This window comes from Rana temporaria, chromosome 6 (assembly GCF_905171775.1).
Source record: "Rana temporaria chromosome 6, aRanTem1.1, whole genome shotgun sequence".
NCBI lineage: Eukaryota > Metazoa > Chordata > Amphibia > Anura > Ranidae > Rana > Rana temporaria.
Window position 1 is genome coordinate 44,837,142 of NC_053494.1, and position 23,445 is coordinate 44,860,586.

At 42.2% G+C, this 23,445-nt stretch overlaps 1 protein-coding gene across 1 annotated transcript in view; it reads left to right on the forward strand.

Moving 5' to 3' along the window:
* The window catches only part of BAIAP3 (BAI1 associated protein 3), a 368,143-nt gene extending 348,425 nt beyond the window's left edge, over nucleotides 1-19,718 (forward strand). Inside the window, exons 29-34 of the mRNA XM_040356725.1 lie at nucleotides 4,027-4,098; nucleotides 5,717-5,800; nucleotides 10,311-10,431; nucleotides 13,729-13,852; nucleotides 14,706-14,911; nucleotides 18,743-19,718. Coding sequence (XP_040212659.1) covers nucleotides 4,027-4,098; nucleotides 5,717-5,800; nucleotides 10,311-10,431; nucleotides 13,729-13,852; nucleotides 14,706-14,911; nucleotides 18,743-18,843 — 708 coding nt within the window. The 3' untranslated portion in view covers nucleotides 18,844-19,718. The remainder of the gene's footprint in view (nucleotides 1-4,026; nucleotides 4,099-5,716; nucleotides 5,801-10,310; nucleotides 10,432-13,728; nucleotides 13,853-14,705; nucleotides 14,912-18,742) is intronic.
* The last annotated feature ends 3,727 nt before the right edge of the window (nucleotides 19,719-23,445 follow it).

Below are 23,445 nucleotides of genomic sequence, written 5' to 3' on the forward strand. Positions count from 1 at the left end.
CTACAATGGGCACATGAGCACCAGAACTGGACCACAGAGCAATAGAAGAAGGTGGCCTGGTCCGATGACTTCAAGATTGGTTTGAGGAACACAATAACATGTTTGAGGTGTTGACTTGTCCTCCAAATTCTCTAGCTCTCAATTGAGCATCTGTGGAATGTGCTGAAAAAACAAGTCTGATCCATGGAGGTCCCACCTCATAAATTACAGGACTTAAAGGATCTGCTACTGAAGGCTTGGTACCAGATACTACACCATACCTTCAGAGGTCTAGTGGATTTCATATATTAAGGGGTTATGGTGGGTGGTTATAATGTTATGGCTGATCGGTGTATACAGTGGGTATAGAAAATAATCACCCCCCTTTAAAAAAAAATATATATATTTTATTGCTTTGCATCCTGAAATTAAGACAACACAGTTTTGGTTTTATCCAGTTGTATTTACTCAGTGCAACCTATAACATCCATGTGAAAAATATAACACCAATATGTAAAAAAAAAAACATAAAAAAACAGAATCACTTAGTTGTAAAAAGCATCACCATCTCCTAATAATTACTTGTAAACTCAATAAGATGTAGCTAATAACCTTCTAAATAGCACACAAAGCCATTTGACTTTCAACTGTGATCAGTTGTGGTCATTTTAATTAGCTCAGCATGAAAATAGCTTTCCTCAAGCATTTCAGTCCCTGGTAGTTCAACTGAAGCAAAAAATCAACTATGGGTTGCAAGGCACTGTCAAACGATCTCTGAGATACATTTTTGGACAGGCACAAGTCAACCCTCCCTTGATCAGGACAGTGCTCCAAACTGAATGAAAGAGCCAGGAGGAAACTGGTCAGAGAGGCTACCAAGAGGCCTACAGCAACTCTGAAGCAGTTGCAGGAATTTATGACAAAGAATGGTTATTGTGTGCATGTGACAAAAATATCACAAATTATCCACAAATGTGACTTGTATGGGAGGGTTGTAAGAAAAAAGACACTCCTCAAGAAAGACCACATGCACTCATGACTGAACTTTGCCGAAACGCACCTTGAAGATTCAGAGGCCACATGGAAAAGGGTGCTATGGTCAGATTAACCACTTCCCGACCGCCGCATGTAAATGTACGTCCACAGTATGGCACGTACAGGCACATGGGCGTACATGTACGTCCTTGCCTTTCCACGGGTGGGGGGTCCGATCGGGACATTCGGCGGTCGGGTTCCCTCGGGAAGCGATCCGGGACGACGGCGCGGCTATTCGTTTATAGCCGCTCCGTCGCGATCGCTCCCTGAGGCTGAAGCACGGGGAGAGCAGTATGTAAACACGGCTTCCCTGTGCTTCACTGTGGCGGCGTATCGATCGAGTGATCCCTTTTATAAAGGAGACTCGATCGATGACGTCAGTCCTACAGCCACACCCCCCTACAGTTGTAAACACACACTAGGTGCACCCTAACTCCTACAGCGCGCCCTGTGGTTAACTCCCAAACTGCAACTGTCATTTTCACAATAAAGAATGCAATTTAAATGCATTTGTTGCTGTGAAAATGACAATGGTCCCAAAAATGTGTCAAAATTGTCCGGAGTGTCCGCCATAATGTCGTAGTCACGAAAAAAATCGCTGATCGCCGCCATTAGTAGTAAAAAAAAATAAAAAAAAAATGCAATAAAACTATCCCCTATTTTGTAAACGCTATAAATTTTGCGCAAACCAACCGATAAATGATTATTGCGATTTTTTTTTACCAAAAATAGGTAGAAGAATACGTATCGGCCTAAACTGAGGGAAAAAAAAATGTTATACATGTTTTTGGGGGATATTTATTATAGCAAAAAGTAAAAAATATTGCATTTTTTTCAAAATTGTCGCTCTATTTTTGTTTATAGCGCAAAAAATAAAAACCGCAGAGGTGATCAAATACCACCAAAAGAAAGCTCTATTTGTGGGGAATAAAGGACGCCAATTTTGTTTGGGAGCCACGTCGCACGACCGCGCAATTGTCTGTTAAAGCGACGCAGTCCCGAACTGTAAAAACCCCTTGGGTCTTTAGGCAGCATTTTGGGCTTAAGTGGTTAAACTAAAATGTAATTATTTGGCCTCAACTCCAAACGATATGTCTGGCGGAAATCCAATACAGCTCACCATCCACATAACACCATTCCTTCAGTAAAGCATAGAGGTGGTAATATCCTGTTTATAGGGGTGTTTCACTGGAGCACTTGTCAGGATAGAAGGAAAAATGGATGGGGGGAAAATACCATCAAATTCTTGATCTGCTGCCCTCTGCCAGAAAGTTGTCAAAGGGAAGAAGGTATACCTTCCAACGTGACAAAGTAAATACAGCTGGATAAAGCAAAAACTATGTCTGTCTTCATTTCAGACTACAAAGCAACAAAATGTTATTATTTTAAAGGGAGGTGATTTTTTTCTATACCCACTGTATGTGATTGTAAACCTAGGTCTACGTAGGTAGAACAAAACTTGCACAAGGACAGTACTTATGCCGCGTACACACGATCATTTTTCGGCATTGAAAAAAAACTTCGCTTTTCGGCATGTAGAAAAAACGAAGTTTTTCCAACTTCATCATTAAAACGGCCTTGCCTACTACACGATCGTTTTTTAAAAAATGCTCTAGCAAAGCGCGGTGACGTACAACTGGACTATAAAGGGGAAGTTCCATGCGGATGACGCCACCCTTTAGCTGATTCCTTGTTAGTAAAAGACGATTTGCGCTTTTCTGTCTGTTACAACGTGATGAATGTGCTTACTCCATTATGAACGGTAGTTTTACCAGAACGAGCACTCCCGTCTCATAACTTGCTTCTGAGCATGCGCTGGTTTTTAACATTTTAGCCCACACACGATCATTTTTTACAACCCGAAAAACGACATAAAACGTTGTTAAAAAATGCAGCACACTCGATCATTTTAAATGACATTTTTTTAAAACTACGTTTTTTTAATGCCGGAAAATGATTGTGTGTACGCGGCATTACACTTAATACTAGCTAGTGCTGGCTGTCATACTTCAAATCCTCTGTCCTCTGTAGATGCGGCCTGCAGTGGGGACGGCGTGGGCTGCGATGCATACTAGCACATTGTGACAGATCTCAGATACCCCAGGTGGGCACATCCACCAGACCTGTGTCTCCTGTCCTCCAAACGCACCCTGCAGATTCGCCATAACCAGCCCTCAACCCCTCAATCACGAGACAATCCACACAGGTGTTGAGGGTTAAACATCCAGAGCTTAAACTGTTTATTAAATTCCAAGACATACAGTTTTACACACAGTTAGGGACACTCCCCTTAGCCTTGTCAAAGAGGGGAGGGGGGCAAGGAACAACCAATGGGAACTGAACATTTGTACATTGAAACAGGCTACAGATAACCTAATGAGATTATGGTAAGCAGGCAGCCTCTCAATACACACCCCCTGCAGAGAGATGACTTCAGTCCAGCCCATTGTCTATGTGTCATGAATCAACACAATTAGACACAGCAAGGGGGGGATGGGGGGAGAAGGGCTGTAGCATTATATTACATCAATGCCAGCTTCAGGTCTCCAGTCTTTTCTGGCCCATAGTCTGTCGGTAGAAGGCACGCGCGCAGTCCCTTCCAAAACACACAGTGACAGTGGGTTCTGTCACACACATTATGCTTTTACTTTGCAGGGGCAAAAGAAGGAAGTAAAACCCATCAGGGTTTTCTTGATGGGTACAGAAAGTCTTATAAAAAAACTCAACCTTAGGAGAAGAGACCGACAAGCATCAATCATGCACTTACCACCCAAGTAGTTAATGCCTATGTCCGAAGTGTTGATCCAAAAAGAAAAAAAATGTGTATAAAATTAAAGAGTTTCCCTTCAGTGTAGTTTCTTGTAAGCAGCTAGTTGTGGCTCCCTCTACCTTGCTGCCGCACTGCTTTGACCCGGCAACACAGTGAAGGAGTCTGGATTCTTGCCTGAGAATGTATGATAAACTGACAGCACTGTACAGTCTTCCTATTAATAAGTCTTCTCTTTCTGACAGGCTCTTGTAGACTTTTTCCACGCGGAAGGACAGGGGTTACCACTGGACAACTTGCGGAACGGAGATTACCGGGTGATTGACTCTAATTACTATATTTATAGCTTGGTATTTAGGGCTTGGGAGGCATCTGCACTATTTGCCAAATAGCAGCTTCACTTAAATTGCTCCTGTAGAACGGACAAGAGCCTTTATTTCGAAATCAGAGTTGCATTACTAAAACTGTGATTATATTGGAATACCTTTGAAACCTGTTTTTTTACAACTTCCCCTTTGAAGAGAAAAAATAACACATTTAGACTACAGGAATAATATCAATACTTTCAGTTGCTGTTAAAAAAAAGAAAGGATTTTTTTTTTTATTTGTGCCCCGTTCTTGTTTCATTTGCTGCCTGAAGAAGAAAGCTTGCCATATGAAGGTCACAGCTTTATTACCTTTTTGCTAAGGGTTTTCTATAGATATGTCCTCCACCTCTAAAACCTTGATATGAATGAACTGACCTAAAATCATAATTCTTTTAATACGATAAAATATGTAGCATTTAGTACCCATTTAACTGGAGGGTAGACAAAAGAGCAAGTTTCCTGATATACTGCTACTAGCCAGTACAAAAAAAATCACATAGGCCCGGATTCACATACATTGGCGCATATTTATGCCGGCGTATTGAATATACGCTACGCCGACGCAGCGCATAGAGGAAAGCACAGTATTCACAAAGCACTTACCTCCAAATCTACGCTGGGTTTCTTAGTCGTAACTCGTCGTAAGTGGAAGTGGGTGTGTGCCATGCAAATGAGGCGTGACCCCATGTAAATGATGGATTGAGCGTCATAAAGATACGAATAACGTACGGCGCATGCGCCGTCCCGTGGACGCATCCCAGTGCGCATGCTCAAAATCACGTCGAAACAACTGCCTAAGATACGTCGAAACAACTGCCTAAGATACGTTGAATCACTGCCTACGACGTGAACGTAACCTACGCCTAGCCATATTCACGAACTACGTAAACAACGTAAAATACGACGGCTGTATTTCCTGGTCCATACCTTTGCATGAGTTGCGCCTCCTATATGGGGAATAACTTTACGCCGAAAGTAAGTCTTACGCAAACCGCGTACATTACGCGCCGGGCGCAACTACGTTTGTGAATCGCCGTATTTCACTCATTTGCATATTTGAATCGAAAATCAATGGGAGCGCCAGCGTAAATATGCGCCCACGATACGCCGGCGTAGGAAAGTTACGTTGGTCGGATGCAGCCTATTTTCAGGTGTATCTTGGTTTCTGGTTTGGCGCATAGATACAACGGCGCACATTTGTACTTACGACGGCGTATCTCGATATGCGTAAGTGCTTTGTGAATCCGGGCCATTCTCTTTTTTTTCAAAGCATTAGAACAAGCATTGACAAGGGGGCTTTCAGTGCACATGTATGGCTCCCAATGCCACAATAGGGGACAGAGAAATCACATACTGGTCATGGGTAATGAAAGACACACAGGAAGCATCGCTTCAAACATCAATATTTTATAGTTTGGAAATTACCCACTTAGGACATAAGAGCTAACAATTTAATTCACACAGCTCAAGGGGTTCTGGTTCCATGTCTGAGTCGTGCTTATAAACATTTCTTGTCTGCAGATGTTCAAACTTGTGATATTAATATAAAATACTGTTTTGTTTTCAGTTTTTAGAAGAAGAACTGCGTTTAAATAAATGTTCAACAAGTGAACTAATTGAAAAATATTACATGGACAATATCAAGGAGCAGGTAATTGTGCTGGAAATATATTTAAAATGTATTTATATTCTAACAGAAAATTATTTTATTCGCTCCTTTTTGATCTTTTAAATATACAGCACTGTGCAAAAGTTTTCGGCAGGTGTGAAAAAATGCTGTAAATTAAGAATGATTTCAGAAATAGAAGCGTTAATATTTTTGTTTTTATCAATTAACAAAATGGAAAGCAACAGAAGAGAAATCTAAATCAAATCCATATTTGATGTGAGCACCCTTTGCCTTCAAAACCGCACCAGTTCTTCTTGGTACACTTGAACGCGGTTTTTGAAAGAACTCGGCAGGTAGGTTGTTCCAAACATCTTGGAGAACTAACCACAGATCTTCTGTGGATGTAGGCTGCCTCAAATGCTTCTGTCTCTTCATGTAATCCCAGACAGACTTGATAATGTTGAGATCAGGGCTCCGTGGACTGCTTACTGAGGAGGAACAGGAAGTGGATAATTCAGACAAAGAAAATAAACATTTAGAAGTGAAATCGAAGGAAAAACGTCAGTGAACCAACAATGCACTAGCTTAACCACTTAACGACCGCCGCATGTACATATACGTCCACAGAATGGCACATACAGGCAGATGGGCGTACCCGTACGTCCCTGCCTAGACGTGGGTCGGGGGTCCGATCGAGACCCCCCCCCCCGGTACATGCGGCAATTCGGGGTGAGGGGGCGGCTATTTGTTTCTAGCCACCCCCTCGCGATCGCTCCCCGGAGCTAAAGAACGGGGAGAGCTGTATGTAAACACGGCTTCCCCGTGCTTCACTGTGGCGGCTGCATCAAATGTGTCATCCCTTTTATAGGGAGACACAATCGATGACGTCAGACCTACAGCCACACCCCCCTACAGTTGTAAACACACAGTAGGTGAAACATAACTCCTTCAGCGCTCCCTGTGGTTAACTCCCAAACTGCAATTGTCATTTTCACAATAAACAATGCAATTTAAATGCATTTTTTGCTGTGAAAATGACAATGGTCCCAAAAATGTGTCAAAATTGTCCGAAGTGTCCGCCATAATGTCGCAGTCACGAAAAAAATCGCTGATCGCCGCCATTAATAGTAAAACAAAAAAAAAATTATAAAAATGCAATAAAACTATCCCCTATTTTGTAAACGCTATACATTTTGCGCAAACCAACCGATAAATGCTTATTGCGATTTTTTTTACCAAAAATATGTAGAAGAATACGTATCGGCCTAAACTGAGGAATTTTTTTTTATATATTTTTGGGGGATATTTATTATAGAAAAAAGTAAAAAATATTGAATTTTTTTCAAAACTGTTGCTCTATTTTTGTTTATAGCGCAAAAAATAAAAACCACAGAGGTGATCAAATATCACCAAAAGAAAGCTCTATTTGTGGGGGAAAAAGGACGCCAATTTTGTTTGGGAGCCACATCGCACGACCGCGCAATTGTCTGTTAAAGCGACACAGTGCCGAATCGCAAAACCTGGCCTGGTCTTTTAGCTGCATTTTGGTCAGGGGGTTAGGTGATTAAAGGAACCTATTTAGAAAAAAAAAACTTTACAACCCCTTTAATGACATTGGCTGTGTGTTTGGGGTTTTTGTTCTGTTCACATGCCCCCCCGATGGTATGGCATGATAGATAAGTATTTGTCTGTATTTTTCAGCTTCAAGGACACTATTGATCCTGACCAAATTTCCAACTCCATTTGCAGAAATTCAGCCCCAAACTTGCAAGGAACCTCCGCCATGATTCTCTGTTTCCTGCAGGCACTCATTATTGTGCCGCTCTCCAGCTATTTGGCAAACATATTGCCTCCTGCTAAAGCCAAATATTTCAAATTTTCGAGTCCAGAGCACCTGCTGCATTTTTTCTGCACCCCAATTCCTATGTTTTTGTGCATAGCCTTGTTTCCATGTCAGAGGTGTGGCTTTTTGGCCACAATTCTTCAATGAAACCGACTTCTGGCAAGACGTCTCCAGACAATAGATGGATGTACCTGGGTCCCACTGGTTTCCACCAGTTCTTTGCTAATGGCACTTGGACATCTTCTGATGAGGAAGGGAAGCTAAGCATGATGTGTCTTTCATTTGATGCATTTTCTTGCCATGATGTTCGACCTGTGAAATAAAACTGTCTTTCACAACCTTGCGTTACTAGCAGAGCCTGGCTGTTCTTCACCCAGTGTTAAGCCTCCAACACAGCTGTTTCTATTTCAGCCAATGACTGTGTTTCAACCTACATATGAAATTGATGATCATTAGCACCTGCTTGATGTAATTGGTAAATCATACACCTGACTCTAATTTTGTTTCAATGTGTTTATTGAAAGGTTTTTTTCCAAAGAGGACACAAATTGTAGGCAAATAATGACATCAAGGAAAAGGTCCACAATGCAGGTGGAATATATCAAAACATTTTGAACAAGTATGAAAAGGAATCCAAATAGTAAACCACCAGTTGTTTTCAACACAAAGGGTTGCCGTATAAAGTATACGTTTAACACAAAAAAAAAAGTTCTTATAAAGCATACAACAATCCTATTCAGCAAACCCCTGCTAGGGTAAATATTAGAACCTATGAGCATGAGTATACCTGACTCTACAAAATCCCTGACTTTGTGCAAGTGTAAGAATTAATGCTAATTTAAAGGGGTTTTCCACCTTTTTTTTAAGTTTATTAAAAGTCAGCAGCTACAAAAAGTGTAGCTGCTGGCTTTTAATAAACAGACACTTACCTGCTCCACGGCTCCAGCGACGCGCCGGCCGGGGGTCCGCTCCTCGCCCCCCCCCCCTCGCCGACCGCCATCTTCATTCTTAGTGTGGGCACCCGGCAGTGACAGCTTTCGGCTTCACGGCCGGGCACCCACTGCGTGAGCCGCGCGGCGCCGTCCGATTGGACAGGCGCTCGCCTACAGGGAGGGGCTGTGAAAAGGCGAGGAAGTAGGACAGGAAGTCCCCTTCTCCTGAAGCCCCCACCCCCCCCCCCCCAAAAAATTACATGCCAAATGGGAGTGGGAGTGGGTTAAGCGGAAGTTAAATTTTTTAAAGCCATAAATTGATTTGATTAAAAATGTTCTTCTGTTCTTAATTTGCATTTTTATAAATGTTTTTATAAATTGATAAATAAAAACAATTTGAGTATATATTTATAAAAGCATTCTTACTTTATAGCATTTCTTCACACCCGCCTAAAACTTTTGCACAGTACTGTACAATTGAAAGTTTGCTGTTCATCCAGCCAGAAATCTCATGAGCAATTATAATTCATATTTCGAAACAGGAAATGTTGGAATTGAGCAAAAAAATTCCAACATTTCCTGTTTCAATATATCTAGGGCGTGGCACTGCACTATCACAGACACCCACAGTCCATCCTGTGTGTGGTGTGCTTTCTTTAATAATTCATATTTCACTGAAGTCATTGGAACACAATTTCAAACAGGCAATTAGCATTTCCAGAAGGAAGCACAGCAATTAGCCATTTAGGCAACACTTTAAAAGTCTTTACAGGTTGCCAGGAGGTGTGGCACTAGAGTGTCTAATTATTGTCCGTGCTGGCCCAGCCCATTCAGTCCTGCCTTCCCCTAACCTTTTATGTACTTGCTTGGGGAGGAGGGAAGGTATACAGTATAGTGGCACTTGTTACAGTTCTGAGTCTGCTGAGGCGCTATCACCACGTTCTATAGTGGTGTCCAGCAGCAGCCTCAGAGTTTTTGGATGTCTACACAAAGAAAACATGCCAAAATAATGTTAAATGCACATATAATCTGGCGACTGGCAAAAGTCAGCCCACAGCTCACACAAAAGCATAGTTTCATCAGTTTGAGAACCCTGTGAAAGATCTTTTTTCTATGTTTAATAATTACTATTGTTTTCACAAGATAGTACACAGAAGTCCAGTGCAAGATACGTAAAGCTTTGACAAGGTACGCAGGCCATTGACACAGTAATGGTCAAGTGTTGAGGCTAGGTTCACACTGCTGCAAATTCAAAATCGCGGTAAAATATCGCGGTAAAATATCGCGATTTTGCCCCCGATTTCGGCCGCGATTTAAGAGACATCTGTGCAGGGTTCAATGTAAATTGCGGCCCAAAATCGCAAGTAGTAGTACAGGAACTACTTTTTGAAATCGGTGCAGCGCAGCAGATGCGGCGTCGCACCGATTAGGACGGTGCCATTGCCGGCAAATGCCGCCGATTTGAGATGCGATTTGACAAGTGAAATCGCATCTCAAATCGTACCCAGTGTGAACCTGGGCTTAAAGACTTTTTTTCTGAGTAATACAGCAATGAATCACATGGCAGTCTGGAAATTACAGTACAGGTTATTTGAAAATGTCAGACCTCTTAGTCGATATTTGACCTTATATCCCAGGATTATCTATTACAGCTGTGTTCTGCTCTGCACTTTTGTAATCACTTGTATTATGCAGCAGTCTGCCCTTAGCTATTGGTAAGTTTATCCCCTGTTCTCTTGTGCTAATGCGCATATGGGACAATGTTTTGTCTTTCCAGAGGTCAGCTGAGCACAGTAAATATGGAAGGATTAGTGTGAAGTGCTATTATGAGACATCGGAGCAGAAACTCTACGTGGAAGTGCTTCATGCTGCAGATCTTATCGCACTTGATGCAAATGGTGAGTTTTAAGTACCTCAAAGTGTAATTGTATCTTTTGGGTAGTATTCAGTGTGAGCACGCATTTAGCAGCCTTTAAGAGGCCCAGAGCCACGTCTTTTGAAGGATCCCCTCACCCACTACTGTTGGGACTCAATGTACCCTGCAAGCAGCAGTCCAACTGCGCACAGGTGTTTGCTTTTTTTGTTACTGGGAACATATATTTTCCAATGATTTATACTGTGCTGATGGCCATGCTTGACGCATGTTTTTTGGTAGAAATCACATTGCATTCCTATTCAAATCACATGCAATGTCTATGTGGTGCGATTTAAACCCATTAATTTGTACGGGTGAAATCCCACTGGATCCAGGCCCCTTTTTTCCCGCCGCACTGGAATCGGATTGCATGGGTGTTCACACCTATGTGATTCAATTCTGTCAATTGCACTGTGTTTTGCGAACCATTTTGGGGTGTCGTTAAGTTAACATTGACACGTGTTTCAGTTCACATGAACACTGTGTGATTTTAATACGGTGCGGGAAACGCACAGGATTCACTGCGTTTCCCACACCGCATATATGTGGACTGAGCCTTAGATTGGTTACCATAGTCAAAATATGTTGGCTTAACAGAGAATAGCTTTTGTTTGGCATTCTCTTGTAACCTAGTAATGTGTATTAAGGTGATCATCACCTCAGACACAAGATTCAGCTCTTTAGGGTTTCTTATAAAGGGGGATTCTGTCTCATCACAGGCCTTGGTAAGTTCCTCATAAGCTTGATGAGAGAACTTTTGGTAGAGTAGATTTGTGCTCACTGTTAAAGTGGAAGTAAGGTCAAATACTAAGGCTGCTTTCACGCTGGGGTGGGTGGGCGTTGATGGTAAAACACAGCTAAAGCGATTTACCGTTGTTTTAGCGGCGCTATTTGGCCGCTAGTGGGGCATTTTTAACCCCCGCCAGCGGCCGAATAAAGGGTTAAATGCACCTGTGTAGTGCTGCTGCCAAAGCACTTTGCAGGAGCGCCACTTTAAGGGATGCCTTGAATGCATCACAGAGAGTATTATAATCGTATGTATCATTATGAGTCTCTCAAGCCCCGTACACACGACTGGGTTTCCTGCCAGGAAAACTGCCAAGAGAGCTTTTGGCCGGGAAAACAGACGTGTGTATGCTTCCTAGCAGTTTTCCCATCAGGAAAACAGACGGGAATCCCGACAGGAAAATAAAGAACCTGCTCTCAATTTCCCCGTCAGGATTCCTGATGGCTTTTTTGCTGCCAGATTTACTAGTACTCTATGGGAAACACTGCGAGGCAGTGCCCATGGAGCATACACACGGCCGGGATTCCTGGCCAAAGCTCCAAGGCAGTTTTCCTGCCGGGTTCTCGGCTTTCCCCTCGGTTTTTACAGCAGACTTTTTCCCGCCTTGAAAACCGAGCGTGTGTACAGGGCTTAAGAATATTTTAATAATAATTTAATCAGGAATACAATCATTGAACCCAACTGGTCCAAGCCAAAAGGGATCCATTTTTTCATTTAGGCTTTAGGCCTGCCATTCGGAATGTAAGGTGTAAAAGAAGTGGGCAATGATAAGATATACCTCTTCTCAAATAAACAATGGATTCCAGTATAGTCAGTGATTAGCATTGGCTAATGCAAGAGAATGGCAGGTGTAAAACATGGAAACGCCTTTATTTCTGGGTGCAAAGGTTGTCAAATATCTATCCAACACATTTCAGAAGTGAGTGGCTGGAGGGTACCGGGTGAGGTACAGAAGGGGGATTAAAAATGCCTACAATACATATACACTACAACACATTACATCACTTCCTAATTTTTATTCTGTCATACGAGAATTTTCGTACTTTAGTAACCTATTCGTTTTCGATATGGAGATTAGCATCCAAAAAAAACAAACAGACAATCATCCCTCCAATATTCTCATTGTGTGTACTAGGCTTTAGGGACCGTAGATTGTAAGCTCCTTGGGGGCAGGGACTGTATGACTGTGAACGTATAATATACAGTAACAGTATCTCACAAAAGTGAGTACACCCCTCACATTTTTGTAAATATTTTATTATATCTTTTCGTGTGACAACACTGAAGAAATGACACTTTGCTACAATGTAAAGTAGTGAGTGTACAGCTTAAAATAACTCAACACACAGCCATTATTATCTAAACCACTGGCAACAAAAGTGAGTACACCCCTAAGTGAAAATGTCAAAATTTAGCCCAATTAGCTGTTTTCCCTCCCTGGTGTCATGTGACTATTTAGTGTTACAAGGTCTCAGGTGTAAATGGGGAGCAGGTGTGTTAAATTTGATGTTATCGCTCTCACTCTCTCATCCTTTCAGTACACAAGAGGGGGACCCTCTGGATCAAAAGTTAGCCTTTGAAACGTCCTTGCAAAAAGCATCTGTGGATGTCCTAGTACAGGGAATCCTTTCATACCTATATCAAGGAAGTGTGTGTGTGTGTGTGTGTGTGTGTGTGTGGGGGGGGGGGGGGGGGCGGCAATGCTTCTCAAGGTCCAAATCCAGGCCAGAAATGGGCCTTCAAACCTGCCAAAGCCAATGAGTGAGTGGGGCACTCTTTCTCCCACTGACACCAATGATGGGGCAATATTCTTTGCACGGACACCAATGATGGGGCACTATTCCTCTGACTGATATCAATGATGGGACATTATTTCTTCCACTGACAACAATGATGGGGCACTATTCCTTCCACTGACACTACCAATGGGGCAGTTTTACTTCCACTGTTATAAATTATGGAATACTGGGGCACTATTCGTCTCATTTACATCAATGATGGGACATTATTCCTTCCACTGACACCAGTGATGTAGCACTATTCTGACACTTGCATTTTCTGCTCCCACTGGCCCCCCTAAAGTCTGAGGGACAGTAAACTGGTCATTTGTTAAAAAGTATGCAGACCCCTGGTCTAAGAGTTAAAGTGTTCTTTAATGTATGTTTCAGAAAATAGGATTTTCTTCTTTCCTGTAAACTCCTTTTTGGAGTATATTACAGCACACAAGCACCCCCCCCCCCCCCCCTTGTTGCTTACAAACCACTCCTATTATTGTTTGCTAAAAAAAATGAGGCTTAGTGGGAGTGGGAAGGTTTTGTATAGGACTGTCCTTACAGCTCTGTGTGTCAATGTCCAATCACCTAAGGACAGCTGCATAACCCAGTGATCCAAGACTTAAAGAGCATCTGTCCTGTTATGTTCTCCAAGAAAAGGATTTTACAGGTAAGACAACATTTAAAAATGTATTTACAAAGCTTGTACTATGTTTTTTAGGTCTCAGTGACCCATTTGTCATCATTGAGCTCTGTCCTCATCACATCTTCCCTCTGGTGAAAGGTCAGCGCACTCAAGTTAAAGCCAAGACTTTACATCCAGTCTATGATGAGTTGTTTTATTTGTGAGTAGTTTATCAACTTTTTTTTATATGAAATACTTTATTATATTTGAAAGTAATAATCCGGAAATATGCAGTTTATAGGGTGCAGTGATTATATTGACTCATATTCAGGGGAGTGTGATGCCCAACCCTACCTTCCTTAGCATCTGTATTTTGGCATCACTGACCCTAAAAGGTAAATGTATAGCTAAGTAACGATCTGAAATCTATTCTTACATATTGTTGCTATACACCAACTGAAAGTTAAAATTATGTGTAGTGGAAGGGACTAACAAACCAGTACTTTGCCTGGACCAGTGTTTGATAGCACTACTAGGAGTTAATACTGACTTTCCCCATGCTCACACGCCACCCAGATCCACTACCAGAGCTTGTCAACAATTTTTATTTTTGGGAATGGCTGAAAACATGACAACCCCACCCCCCACACACACTTCCTTTCATGCAGTGCTTGGCGTCTGTCCAATGACCACGCAAAGCATTGTCATGTGAGGATGCATAGCTATGTGCAAATTTCAATTTAGTAGTAGTTGGAATTCTCAGAGATACAACAAAGGATCAGAACCGTGCAGGAACATTGAAAAGGGAGATGTATACTCTCTGTGGAACTTGCTATCAAGTAAGCTGCCATATTTCTATCTTGTCCGAATTCCATTAAAAAATTTGAAGGTGAACTGTTCTTATAGTCCAAAGCAACTGATCAGATTCTGCCATTCTTCAATACTTCTCTTTAATAAGGAAAGGAAGAACCTGCCTGATGGGCAACAAGACAAGATCTTCTTTATGACCCTCTGTAATTTTGTTGCTGATTGCAGAGAGACTGATCTAGTACTTCTAATATCCCCTGTCATAGCTCAGTGTCATCGGAGCAGTGCCGGAGAAAAGCTGCCTGCATCGTCTTTACAGTAATGGATCATGACTGGTTGTCCACAAACGACTTTGCTGGTGAGGCTGTCCTTCCTATGAATGTCATCTATGGGCTGAACCGACCACACATCACTGGTGGTGTAAAAAATGTCCAACCAACTGTATTGAAGTTAACAAGACCTAAAGCCAATGGTAAGCATCGTAATCACTGGGTTCCTCTTTAATTGTGCCTTTTAGAGATCCAGTAGCTAGAAAAGCTGAGTGCAATTAGTAATTTAATCATAAAGATAAAAATCTACTTAAAAGTACAGTTGAGGTTCCCACTTCCAGTGAGTGGCAGCTTTACAGAAAAGCAGTCAAGGCATATATAAGACTATACAGTACAGCGTTATAACAGCGCTGCCTTTAGGCACATGTTTTTCTGCATATTTTTATGTTTTGCCTAGTTAAAGCCCAGCACCTAGACAGTATATTGGACACTGGATTTCCATTTTTTGCTCGAGTATCAAAAAAATGTCATTCAGCCATTTTCGTGACTGCAAACCTAAACAAATAGCACCATTATTCGAATTTTTGTCCACACCAACCTGATTTGATCTTATTCTAAAGTGTATCCAAAGCCAAAACGTCTTCTTCCTTTTGGATAGAATGGTGAAGGTATATTGTTGTATGTACCCCCATGGGGGAGATTCACCCCATTTGTCCTACAGACCTGGAAGTGAGGAACATTTTTGAGATGTATCTAGAACAGGAGCAGAGAGGAAACTTCCAATAGAGTCACGTATTCCAGTGACAACTTTATAAGAGATTTACTCTTAAGCAGGGCTTTTTTTCAGGGGGAACTTGGGGGAACTCAGTTCCACCACCTCTGGCTCAGACCCTTTGGTGCCTGTTCACCACAATCACTTGTAAACACAGAAGTTTGGTTTCTGTGTTTACAAGTGACAGCTCTGCACTCTGTGTGTAACCCCCTAAACTCTGCACTCTGTATGTAATGCAATCCTGGTATTTAATGCCCCTTTAAGATCCTTCTACTGTTTGTGAAATCTGAACGGGGTCGTGGTTAAGTTCCTGCACCTATTTTCTGAGAAAAAAAGCTCTGCTCTTAAGTCCTATTGCGGCTAATTTATTAAAACTGGAGAGTGCACAATTTGGTGCAGATGTGCATGGTAGCCAATCGGCTTATAACTTCAGCTTGCAATCTCCAGTTTTGACCTTGGCGTGTACATATTGTTATATGGTTAGTTGAAAAATAGTTAGACTAGTGAAATAAGGTTTTTCTTTTTTTTTTATAAATAAGTGTGTCCATTAGAGCCAGTTCACACTTAGGCGGCACGACTTCGGGGGCGACTCCGCAAGGTGTCCTGAAGACAACTTCAGAGGCGACCTGCAAAATAACCTCTGTATAGAAGTCAATGCAGGTCGCCCGAGCTGCCCCCGAAGTCGTACAATAACTTTTTTCTAAGTCAGAGCGACTTGCGTCGCTCCTATTAGAACCGTTCTATTGCATAGAATGGGACGCGACTCGTCAGGCGGCTGAGTCGCCTGACAAGTCGCCCCAGCGTGAACCGGCTCTTACTGTTCAAGTCATGTATCACATTTAACCACTTAACCCCCGGACCATATTGCTGCCCAAAGACCAGAGCACTTTTTGCGATTCGGGACTGCGCCGCTTTAACTGACAATTGCGCGGTCGTGCGACGTGGCTCCCAATCAAAATTGGCGTCCTTTTTTTCCCACAAATAGAGCTTTCTTTTGGTGGTATTTGATCACCTCTGCGGTTTTTATTTTTTGCGCTATAAACAAAAATAGAGCGACAATTTCGAAAAAAAATTATATTTTTTACTTTTTGCTGTAATAAATATCCCCCAAAAATATATAAAAAAACATTTTTTTTCCTCAGTTTAGGCCGATACATATTCTTCTACATATTTTTCGTAAAAAAAAATCGCAATAAGCGTTTATTGATTGGTTTGCGCAAAAGTTATAGCATTTACAAAATAGGGGGTATTTTTATGGCATTTTTATTAATATATTTTTTTTACTAGTAATGGCGGCGATCAGCGATTTTTTTTCGGTACTGCGACATTATGGCGGACACTTTTGACACATTTTTGGGACCATTGGCATTTTTATAGCGATCGGTGCTATAAAAATGCATTGGATTACTATAAAAATGCCACTGGCAGTGAAGGGGTTAACACTAGGGGGCGGGGAAGGGGTTAAGTATGTCCCTGTGTGTTATCTTACTGTGGGGGGGGGGGGTGGCCTCACTAGGGGAAACACTGATCCTCTGTTCATACATTGTATGAACAGAAGATCAGCATTCCCCCCCCCTGACAGGACCGAGAGCTGTGTGTTTACACACACAGCTCCCGATCCCCGCTCTGTAACGAGCAATCGCGGGTGCCCGGCGGTGATCGAGCCCGCCAGGCACACGCACGGGAGTCGGGGGCGAGCGGGGGGCGCGCGCGCCTCCGGTGGCGCGCACGAGACCCTAGTGGCCGCTCGAAAAGCGGACGTATAGCTACGGGCTCTCGCCCAAGAGAGCCGACCTGCCGCTGTATAATGATGGTGGCTGGTCGGCTAGTAGTTAAACAATGATGTTTTGGTAAGTTTCAGACAAGTGAAAATCTTTTATTTTTTAGTCAATTCATTCTTATGTACCATGCAGCTGTAAATCTCTGTGGCAGTGAAGTTATAATAATAATTGGTTACACAGATGGCAAAAGAATTGAGAGGGGTTTTAACCATTCACTATTCTATCCAAAACCCCAAAAAATAAGTTGTGACTTTAACCACTTCAGTCCCCCTTCATGACCAGGCTATTTTTTTGCGATACGGCACTGCGTTACTTTAACTGACAGTTGCGTGGGCATGCAACACTGTACCCAAATAAAATGTATGCCCTTTCTTCCCCACACATGGAGATTTCTTTTGGTGGTATTCAATAACCTCTATGGTTTACATTTTTTGCGTTATATACAAAAGAAGACTGACAAATTTGAAAGGAAAAAAAAACTATATTTTTTGCTTTTCTGCTAAAAAACATACCCAGTAAAAAAAAATTAAAAAAATCTAATTTCTTTATCAATTTAGGCCAATATGTATTTTGCTACATATTTTTAGTAAAAAAAAATCCCAATACCTGTATATTGATTAGTTTGTGCAAAAGTTATGGCATCTAAAAATGATGGTATTTGTTTTTATCATTTTGTTTACTAGTAATGGTGGCAATTAGCAACTTATAGCGGCACTGCGATATTGCCGCGGACAAATCGGACACTTTTTGGGAACCAGTGACACCAATACAGTGATCAGTGTTATATGCACGTTCGCTGTACTAATGACATTGGCCGGAGTTAACATCAGAGACAATCAAAGGGTTTAAATGTGTTCCCTGGAAGTGATTCATATCTGTGGGGAATGTGCTTTGATTGGGGGTGGGGAATAAAAAGATCCATAATCCTGCTTAGCAGGAACACAGGATCAGTACAATCCCCTCTCACAGAACGATGATCTGCCTTGTTTACATAGGCAGACTGCTGTTTTGTCTTTCTCCTGAACGATCGGTGGGTCTCGGTGGACATCGCTTCTGCCGGACCCGCTGATTGGCTCTTGCTGTGTCCAATCACAGCAGGAGCGAGACACCAGTGGCGTGCGCCCCAGAAGTTTCAGATCACGTACGTGATCTGGCACAGAGCGGCCACCCTGCTGCAGTGTTTGCGTGGGGCGGTCGCTAAGCGGTTAAATATAATTCAAATTATATATTAAAATATAATATATCCCCAGCAGCAACAAAAAAAAATTGTACTCAAACCTGGAGAAGCATTCTGTGTGACAGATCTGACCCAAACACCAGCACTGTCATATGGGAAGAACCTACAGCCATTTGTAAGCTACTACTGGAAGAACTGGTATCTTACACTTAGTGGCTTCTTCTACCGCCGGCATCTAAACGAGAGGTTCTCTTTAATCAAGTTGTAATATACCATAATACGTTTTGTTTTTTTTCTTGTTCAGTGAAGTCAATATTGAAGATGTTGGATGGAAGGATGGACAAAGAAGCACAAGATTTTGTGAAGAAACTTAGAGAACTGGAGAAGTATATGGAAGATGACTGAATTATTCTTTATACTGTGAAAAAACACAATCTGTGTATATATTGGTCCCCTCAGCTGCCAGGGGAGGCAGCACAGTTGTGCTGTATTGTGCTAATGCCCCCTTTGAAAGGGGAAGACTTCAAGCTTGAGTTTGTTCTGATTTTATTTGTTACCTGTTGGTAAGTTTTTGGTCTATTTATGAGAACTAAAGTTTTACATATTAAGTGTTGGATGAATATTGTAACAATCGGTATATTATGAAATTATTTCTGTTACACCAGCTGAGTAAAGGACTTTTTTTTTCCATAAACCTATTCGATGGAAATTCTGGAATGCATTGGTACCTAGAACATGATGACCCCGTTTTGCCTAGGAACTAGTCACAGGTATGGCTTTACTGCCATCTGCTGGTCACTAGCAATAATTTACACAAAGCAAAACCTATATAAAAGAAACATAAAATATTCGGGAAGAGATAAGACATGGATTTTTTGGAAAAAACACAAACTGACAGAATGACTACCATGCCTACCTTAATTAAATGCTTTATAAAAATGTCACTGAATATGCTCTAAAAGTTGAATTTCTGCATGACAAGGGCAGCTAAACAAAATATTTCTGCACTAATGTAACATTTCCTATAACATTCAAGCAGATGAATTTGTGACATTTTTCCAGATAATGTCATACCGTTTGGTTCTGCTGTCCTTTTTGCTAGCACAGGAAAAGGAGAGAGGGGTGGTTTGAGATTGTCAGCTGGAGTCTATTGCAGACAAATAAGTCAGTCAGTAGGGAGGTCAGGGCACAGCCGCAGTGCCTACTTCTATGTGAACATATAGGGCCAGATCCACGTAGCGGATCGTAATTTTATTCCGGCATAGCGTATCGCCGTAATGCTACGCCGCCGCAACTTTGAGAGGCAAGTGCTGTATTCACAAAGCACTTGCCTCTAAAGTTACGGCGGCGTAGCGTAAATCTGCCGGCGTAAGGGCGCGGAATTCAAATGTTAAAGATGTGGGCGTGTTTTATGTTAATTTTACTTGACCCGACGTAAATTACGTTTTTTCTGAACGGCGCATGTGCCGTCCTTGGGGGTATCCCAGTGCGCATGCTCGAAATTAACCCGCAACAAGCCAATGCTTACGACGTGAACGTCATTCTACGCAAAGCCCTATTCGCAAACGACTTACGCAAAAGACGTAAAATTTTCAAAATTAGACGCGGGAACGACGTCCATACTTAACATAGGGTACGCCTCATATAGCAGGGGTAACTATACGCCGAAAAAAGCCTTACGGAAACAACGTAAAAAAATGCGCCGGCCGGACGTACGTTTGTGGATCGCCGTATCTAGCTAATTTGCATACTCGATGCGAAAATCGACGGAAACGCCACCTAGCGGCCAGCGTAAATATGCACCTTAGATCCGACGGCGTACTAAGACGTACGCCAGTCGGATCTAGCCCTGCTTCAGGCGTATCTTGTTTTGTGGATACAAAACAATGATACACCGGAGCAAACTAGAAGTTACACGGCGTATCAATAGATAGTCCAGCGTAACTTCTTTGTGGATCTGGCCCTCAGTTTGTTGTCAGGAAAACCTTTTTCCTCTAGGCCAGGGGTCTCCCCAACTGCAGCAACTTTGATTGCCTTTACCCGGCCCCAGGAGCACTATTCCTCCCACTGATACAAGATATTATTCTGCCAACTGACACCAACAATGGGGCACCATTTCTCCCACTGACAGCAACAATGGGGTACTATGCCCCCCAATGATACCAAGTGATGGGGCACTATTCCTCCCCCGAATCCCAAATGTGCTGATGTTTTCTCCCACCGATGCCAGGAAAATTTCCACTCCTGTTGGCCACAGTTTGGCCCTCCTAAAGTCTGAGGGACAATAAACAGACCCTTTGTTTAGAAAGTTTGGAGACCCCTGCGTTAGGTTCCAACCTTCTGTGTTAGAGGAACCGAGTGGAAAAAAGGAGCTCGGCTTCTATATAACGACTGTGAAGTGCATGATGGAATGCTGTGTGACAGGTGGGTGCACTGAACGTTTTCTATTCTACTATTAGTATTTAGATAGACATCCATAAAAATAGAAATCCACTAAGTGCCTAGAATTCTTACCTGCAGGAACAAAAAGGTATTGTAAATAACAGTAGCAATCCCTACCTGCTGTATACAATGCCTGGGGTACTGCCATCCTTATTATGCCCATTATCCATGAAAATTGTTCCCATAGAGATTCACTGTATTTAACTTAACAGGCTTCAGGGTGTGAGGCTTTTCACAAAGATCTAATACCCAATGAGCACTCTGTACACTTAAGCTTCTGGTAAACCATTTGCTTTCTCACATTGAGTGCATCACGTCATAATGAACGTAAACTCTGTCTGCAGTCCAGTCAGTTGCTTAAATAATGTCTTGGCACCAGTGCTGGCAGGAATTTCGGACACTGAATAAAAATCTGCATTCAGCACCTGCAAATCTAAGTTAAGGTAAAATCTGGAATCATAAAACTGGGTTAAAGTTCATAAGTCCTCATTCACACCCTATGTGAATAAAAACGGATGGAAAAAAAACATGCAGATTTGACTTGCGTAGAATGTTTTGGGCTTGTTCACACCATGTGCCGAGACCTGCATTTTTCTAATGTAGGTTTCTGCAAGAACACAAAGGAAACAATTATTTTCCATGTTCTCTGTTCACAGCACAATGTTGATGGCATGTGAATATTTGTTTTCTGTACAGAAGAATGCATACATGTTGCATACATTGATTAGCCATAACATTATCTCCCCACACCATAACCCGAGGCATGGAATCCACTTGACTTCTGAAGATATGCTGTGGCCATCAAGCCATCAGTAGCAGCTCCTTTAAGTCATGTATGTTGCAAGGTAAGAGCCTCCGTGGATCGGACTATTTTTCTAGTAGATGCTCCATTGAATTGAGATCTGGGAATATTGGAGGCAAATCAAGACCTCAAAGATGTCATTGTGTTCCCCAAACCATTCTTGAATTCACCAGACTCGGTCACATTCTTCCATTGGTCTGTGGTGCAGTTCTGATGCTCATATGCCCATTGCAGGCACTTTAGGCTGTGGTTATGGGTTACATGGGCACCCTGACTGGTCTGCAGCTATGCAGCTTCATGCAACTTCATACACCAGTGTTTGTCAACTCCAGTTCTCAAGGCACCCCAACAGGTCATGTTTTCAGGCTTTCCATTATTTTGCACTGGTGATTTGATCAGTTTTACTTCCTTAGTAATTATCACAGTCGTTTCATCTGAGGGGAATCCTGAAAACATGACCTGTTGGGGCGCCTTGAGGACTGGAGTTGAGAAACACAGCCATAAACAACAAACTACAATGCACTGTGCTTTCTGACACCTATTGGAACCATCAATTTGTGCTACAGTAGCTCTTCTATTGGATTGGACTATACGGGCCAGCCTTCATTCCCCACATACATCAATGAGCCTTGGCCGCTCGTGACCCTGTCACTGGTTCGCCAGTTTTCCTTCCCTGGAAGGTGGTGACCACTGCAGACCAGGAACATCCCACAGGAGCTGCAGCTTTAAAGTTGCTCTGACCCAGTCGTCTGTCCATTACAATTTGGCTCTTGTCAAAGTCACTCAAATTCTTATGTTTGGCCATTTTTTCTGCTTTCCACGCATTAACTTCAGGTGCAACATGTTCACTTTCTGCCTACTATATCCCTCTGACTTTCAGATGCCATTATAATGAGATAATCAATGTTTTTCACTTTACATGTCAGTGGTCAGGTCGTCATGGCTGATCGATGTATTCAGGAAAAAAAAAAATACAGTGTTGTAGTGTAAACAGGGCACATAGAAAACAATTATTTCTTTTGTGCCCTTGCAGAGACAAGCAAAGAAAATTGCACATCTTTGCACATGGTGTAAACAAGGCCTTAAAAAGATACAGATTCCCAATATTCTGAGAATGTAATGGAGAAGACTTTCTGCACTTGGGGAAAGGTGGATGAGGCTTAACTGGGAAGAGGAAGGTTCCCGAGTAACACTACTGCGCGTTATGAAATGTTCCAGGATATTTTATGTTATAGGGGCTGCAAGCTGCTATGGTGGTGTTTTAGAGAAATGGATATAAATGAGGTGTTGCAACTTGCAAGATACTTCAAATCAGGTCTCGTTGTTACTGAGCTATGCAAACGGAAGCCCCGGACAACATGGTAGTTTCATACACACAGAGCAATGCCTATTATACTATATAGCTTAAATAAAGAAGAGAAGTTTAATGCCTTTTTTTAAAGTTGGCCTGTTATGAGGAAGCACTCACCCGCTGCCCCCCCCCCCCCCAATAATCTAAGACCTATAAAACGTCATATCCCACCATGCACACCGCTGTTTGGTTGTGCTGACACTCTGAACTGTGGAAGGTAGCAGGTGCTCTATTGTATATCACAGCTTTTTTTGCACTCGATTAACAAGTCCCCAGGATCTGCTCAGCTAAAGAAGAAAGACATTTCAAGGATCTGTGAGGGGCCTGTCAGGCTATTTCTGAACATTTCAAAGATTCACATTAAAGATCGAAAGAAAGATGCACATTTAAAGCAGAACTATAGGCAAACCTT